A 6,390-nucleotide genomic window follows, 5' to 3' on the forward strand; every position below is an offset into this window, starting at 1 on the left:
CAAAGAGGAGGTTTATGGATGCAGTGAATGAAGACATGAAGGTGGCTGGTGTTAGAGTGGAGGATGCTGAAGACAGGCTTAGATGGCGACCCCTGAAGGGAAAAGCCGAAAGGAAAAGAAGAAGAAAGAAGAAGTGTCTTTTGTTTACCCATCAGTACAAATTCTAATAAAATTTCTGGAATCTGGAGCATTTTGTCTCTAAAGGGTTAACATCTAGGTCTAAGGCTACCAAAGACAAGAATTGTGTAGTTGTACAGCATAAGTCACAACAAATCAAATTGTCTGTGACCTTGTGTCCTCGATTCTCCCTGATGACACTGCATAAAGATACTTTGGTACATTCCAAAGCGGTCATGCCCTCAAGGCAAGCTGTAAAAGGCTTACAGAGCAGATGGTCTTATCTCCCTATTACTACAACATTCGGCAACTATAAAGTTTTCAAACTTTAAGGCACAAAGTCTACAGAAAAAAAATCTAAAGTCGGTGCAGATTTCCATTCAGAGCTTTTACTCCATAGACGGTTTCCAAATGCTTCCTGTAATGTACAGTGTTCCCTTGTTATTCTGTGGTTCACATTCCACAGTCCTGCTCTTTCACAGATTTTTGTCTGTGCAATATCGCATTGATTCTTTTCTTTCAACAGTACACTATGTCCTGCATCCTGATTGGCTATTGACCTCATCAATCAATCACTCCATAATTCTGGACATTATTTTCTACTAAAGCCTGAGAGTGTAAACAAGAGTGAAAATGTTCGTGTCTGTGAGAAAAATGTATAAAGTGTGTAGAGCAGGGGTCCCCAAACTACGGCCCCCGGGCCGGATCGGGCCCTCCTCCACATTTGGCCCGGCCCCCCAAACTGTTTTGGCTAAATTAGACATTTTTCCAGTTTTTTTAGGTTAATCTAGCATTTAGCTAATAATTCAGCAATATGCTAGCTGTTTTGACTCATATAGATTTTTTTTGTTTTTAGGCTAATTTAGAGTTTAGCTAATATTTCAGCTTTATACTAGCTGTTTTGGCTAAATTAGACATTTTTTCAAGTGTTTTCAGGCTAATTTGGCCTATAGCTAATATTTTAGCAACATGCTAGCTGTTTTAGCTAATTTAGTTTTTTTTTGGTGTTTTTTTGGCTAATTAGGCGCTTAGCTAGCTATCAGTTTCACCATTTTCAGCAACCAGCTTCAGTGATTTTAGTTATAAATGTAAGCATCTTCAGCTATTAATCTTTCACAGGTAATGCTATATATCTAGGTTTTAAAATGTTTTATCATTTTTTCTATGAAGATCACAGAAATGAATTATTTTAAATTTGGCTATATGTGGCTTTCTGGAAAACTGTAAATATTTACGTTTAGGGTGTGTTTGTTACACTTTTTCTGTTAGCCTACAAACTGACTCCGGCCCCCATCAGAGAAGAAAACAGTTATGTGGCCCTCACAAGAAAAAGTTTGAGGACCCCTGGTATAGAGCATTTTAACAGCCTAACAACTGTAAGTCCAGTTTGTGCATTTTTTTTAAAAACACAACCCAAAAAACGAGGGAACACTGTAATGAATCCTAAAGATGTTTGCAATTCTGGGGGTGTTAAGTTCGTGGACATGTACTTTGTCTTCTTCTTAGCAGCTCTTTTGTGTTGTGTTTATGTGCAGGCGGCTGGATTCCAATGCCTTAAACTGCAACTGCGAGCTGCTGTGGCTGGCTGACCTGCTAAAGCTCTATGCAGAGTCTGGCAATGCCCAGGCTGCAGCCACCTGTGACCATCCCAGCCGGCTGCAGGGCCGCTCGGTAGCTACACTCACTGCTGAGGAGCTCAACTGTGGTACTGACACCAAACTTTATTTCTCTATAGATTTTGGATGATTGCTTATTACTTTATTGATGAATTCCTCATGTTGTAATCAGAAGTGTTAAAATATCCTGTTAATTGTGATTAGTTACAGACAAATTAGTGCATTACTTATATTTTTAAAATTGTGTAAATCTAATTTTCAGTTGATAATAATTGTTGTGATCTCAAATCTAAAAAGCACAAGTCCAAGTGTTGGCGTACTGGTATGCTCCAGGTCGCTGCTGGGACGTTCTCCATGTGTGACCTTGTGGTTCTTAACAGAACTAACCCAAAACAAGGCATCAAAACCACAACTCAGATCTATTATGTAAAGGAAAAAACCCAGAGAAGTGTTCATTAGCATGAATGAATGGGGTGCGCGGAGGGCTGGCCACACGGGACGGTCAACATGTATTATGGTATAAATAAAAAAATGTATGGTAAATATTTTTTGGATTGCTCAGAAAGTGTTCTTGTTGTTTTTATGAGTTAAATTTGAGCACTCAGGGCCTGATTATTCATTTATGCTTTTCCCTAATTGTTAGAGATTGAAAAAATCCCCCTTGATGGTGTAAAAGTAAAGGTTTGAAGCCTGTTATGATAAGAAAACTTCATAAAACCTTTTTTTTAAGTTGTATTTGGAGGTTTTACTGTGCCAAAATGGAGCCTTAAAATGAGGCATTTCACAGCAATTATAAGGTTAGATTAAAGAAAATTAATTGATTATCGTTCATAGGGCTGGGCGATATGGGAATTTTCATATTGCGATATCGTTTTTTTCATTTTGTGCGATAACGATATTAATAACGATATAAATCAAATAACCAAAGTAATCTTTATTGCAAAGAGCTTTAGGACTTCAGATTTTTACACCTTAACTTTGCCCCCCCATTAAATCTTAGTTAGTTCAAATTAAACTTTCATTATTTTTTTGTATTAACTGTAGTATTAAAACTAACTGTGAGGAACATTTAAATATTTCTAATAAATATTGTACATATACGTAATGTACACAATAGTTAAACCATAATGGTGGTACGTTTTCAATAGGCTGTACAGAATTTCAGATTTATTTTAATCAGACTGCAGCACATACAAGTTCCTTTCAAATTAAAATTAAGTCTTAAAAACATTGTTCTAAAGCAGCAAATATATTGCAGTTATTTTTATATTATTTTCTAATTTCTTCTGAACAGAAACTATAGGTACTGCTGTGCAGCAGAAGATAATAAAATGTAAACTTAATCTTAAAATAAACAGTTCTGATAATAGATTTAATCATCATTTCACTCAGTCATCTGACATGTGTACATGTTGGAGGATTGATCAAACACATAAGATCTCTTAATAGTGTCATGTCAGGAGTCGTTAAAAACAAGTTTATTTTACTATTATTAGATCACCTCATTAAGAAATGAGCATAAACGGAACAAATGTAACTAACAAATACATGATTGATACATACTAAAACAACAAATTATTCTAATTCGAAGCTCTATACAAAAGCTTTTGGTTAATATTTTAACAAAACCCTCAAACTCATCTCAACTCCACAGCCACAATCGAGTCCCCGCCCCCCTGCGCACACGCAGTCTCTCCTTCTCTCCTCTTTCAGCCCCGCCCCCCTGTTACGAGCACGTACAGTCTCTCCTTCTCTCCTCTTTCAGCCCCGCTTGACGCGCTGCAATAGACAGACTGTCTCCTTTTTTCTTTTTTCATGGAGGTTCTCCTCTAAATCAGGTGTTTAAACTCCTGATTTTAAAGCGTGTCTTCTCTCTCTCACACTCTATGGATCTGTCGGTAACAAACAGTGCACCTGCAGAAGAATAATCCAGTCGGACCGAACCATTTTCAATGTAGAGGAGGGGGGTCCGGTGACGATGTTTCCAAAACAAAATATATAAGCATCGTTACCTTGATATTAAAAATAAAAGTATTTGCGGTTATATATTGGTTATTGGTTTACTGAAATTATTTTTTCTGTTGTGTCCTTTTGTCATCATTCGGGGCCTCCGTGCCCCCCCTCTCAGTCTGGGCTCCTAGAATCAGCCGCTCCGTAAGAAGAAGAAGAAGCGCGGCTCTTCCGGGGGTTTCTCCCGTGTTCATTTAAAACGAAAGTTTATCGCAATAGAATCATTTCACTATCGAAAAAAAGTTATATCGTGATAACGATAATTATCGTTTTATCGCCCAGCCCTAATCGTTCATGATTAATTAAGAAAATAAATTGCATGACAGAACTAGTTTCAATTGACCTTGTCTGGCCCCAAAGTCTGTTTTCATCTCTTTGTTGTCTGGAGGTTTTCCCTGTTCCCACCAAGGCCATGTGGAGGGACATAACATTATCTCTGTGGAATTTGATACAACATTCCCAGATTCAGCTCTTCATAAGAAGACTTATGAAAATGCTCACAGTCTGTCATTAAAAAGAAACATTGCATGGTTTTCATATTTTCTTAAACTGAGGGGGCCACTCACGTATGAGAAAACAAAGCATTAATTAGATGAATTAATCACAATTAATTAATTACAGATATTTTAGTGTGTTTAATTTCATGTTTCTGTGAATCTTTTTGTGTCTGATAACGCACACCTAGAAGAACATTATCACCCAATAATGCACTTTATTCTATTTTTTTTTGTTTGTTTGTTTCGAACGCTTTATCACAAAAACGGACTTGATTTGATAGGTGGTGTGCCGTGTTGCAATGGTAATGTAGGGAGCTGGCAATAACCATGACTGCAGCAGTAAAGAAAAGCGATATAAATGCTGATCGTCATGATAGGTTAAGTAAAGCATCAATTCAGAGAGAACGTTCACCTCTTACTGCTTGTTTTACCAGATGCCGTAAAAGTATATTTTAAAAGAAGCCTGCACAGTGATACAAAACATTTGGACTGTGTGACCGAACTTCCTTTTTAGCTTTGATTATCACTTTAAATTCAAACCCAACAGCCAATCAGAACCGAGTATTCATCCGGCCCATGCATGGAGGAAACTATAAAATCCCTCGTATCTATGCCGCTGTCTTGCTGTTGTCATAGACGGCAGAACAATGTCGCTGATGTCAACATATATATTATACCATTTTATTTTTTGTCCAGCAGATGAACACAGATTGCTGCTGAGTGCCTTTTGTGTTGGACATGTTTTGCTTTTATAATCAGTGTTGTTTGCTACTCCTCGAGTGTGTTAGTATAAACTCATTTTGTTATTGAAGCTGAACTTTATTGAGTTGTAGCCGTTCAGACAAGAAACCAGGTGCCCCAGGTCCCCACCACCCACCTCAGCCCCCCCACCACCACCCCCAGAAGCGAGCGAGAGCCACCCACACCCAGCAGACCCTGCACCGTCAGTTCAATAAGCAACCCTGTTGAGGTAGCCCTGTAGACATGCATTATTTCACTGGAGAAAGCAATGTCTTGGCGTCACCGTTGAAAAGGCCTTACCTCCCGTGTAGGTACCACATGTGCTCGGCCTACAAGATCGGCTGGGGGCTTACGACTAGTGATGACGTCACACTACAGTAACCACTTAGACGAACGACTTAGCTATTCTGCACAGTTTTTCTGTACTGAAACTGATGTTTACAATACATTTTATTAAAATAAAGAAAGAAAGTGTTGAGATCTGCTCGGGTTATTATTTATTATTGTGCATTGACTGCTCCTTCACTAATGGCTGCTCTCCTCAGTGTTTATGTCACTGAGCAGAAAGTCAGCAATGCAGATTCTAGCAGGACTTCCTCCGGTCCATGCGACCAAATAGAAGTTCACCACTGCCAGGATGTATTTTGAAAAAATATGTGCGAATAGTCACTTTCTTCTTTTTTTAATGTGCGACCAACAACAATCTAGCATGCTACTAGCTAGCTCCCACTTTAACTGAAACTTCCCGTTTCCAGCCTGATTTCTCTCTGATAAAATAAGATTGCTATCCTGTGATGATTCCCCTCCATCGGATTATTTGGTTATCAAGGTTTTTGTGGTTGATTGCAAGTATTGCGCCCCCTTTTGTGGTTCTTTGCGTACTTATTCGAACCACCTTGGTTGATTACTCCTGAAGATTGTTAGGGCGCTTGTGTGTCATTTCCCGTGTCACGTGATGGTGGTCTAATGGTCCAGACCAATCGGAATCTTACACGTCATCAATGTCCACTAAATAGACAGTCAATGGGTAGAACTGGTGCCCTTAATTTGGGGACCCTGCCCATACTCCAAGAACAGGGTCCCCCAGCTCAGATTTCATGGACCCCCCACCCCCCACCCCCACTGCAGAGAAAGTGAAGCTGCCAGATCAGGAGTACCGGATCCCACAGATTAATGTCTGTGATGGAAGTCTTAGAGATGTAGCAGTAAAGCAACTTTAACTGAAACTGAAACTTTGATTTTGACATTGCAATGCCAATGTTTTTAGCACAGCGGTCTGACAGATACTTCCAGTTTACTACTAATCCATCTCCTGTGTTTTATGCTATTAATAAGAAATGCTGGTTCATCGTTTTCTGGATCTTTCAGAAAAGTGTTCTAGCTCTTTTTGATGTGGTGAATTATGCTCT

At 38.9% G+C, this 6,390-nt stretch overlaps 1 protein-coding gene across 5 annotated transcripts in view; it reads left to right on the plus strand.

The window, feature by feature from the left end:
- The window catches only part of LOC112138617 (peroxidasin), a 96,654-nt gene that overhangs the window by 53,028 nt on the left and 37,236 nt on the right, over positions 1-6,390 (plus strand). For all 5 annotated transcript variants that reach the window (XM_024261192.2, XM_024261193.2, XM_024261194.2 and 2 more), the window contains one exon: positions 1,653-1,822. In XM_024261192.2, the coding sequence (XP_024116960.1) occupies positions 1,653-1,822 (170 nt within the window). The remainder of the gene's footprint in view (positions 1-1,652; positions 1,823-6,390) is intronic.

The sequence above is a fragment of the Oryzias melastigma genome, unplaced genomic scaffold (assembly GCF_002922805.2).
Source record: "Oryzias melastigma strain HK-1 unplaced genomic scaffold, ASM292280v2 sc00184, whole genome shotgun sequence".
NCBI classification, from domain to species: domain Eukaryota; kingdom Metazoa; phylum Chordata; class Actinopteri; order Beloniformes; family Adrianichthyidae; genus Oryzias; species Oryzias melastigma.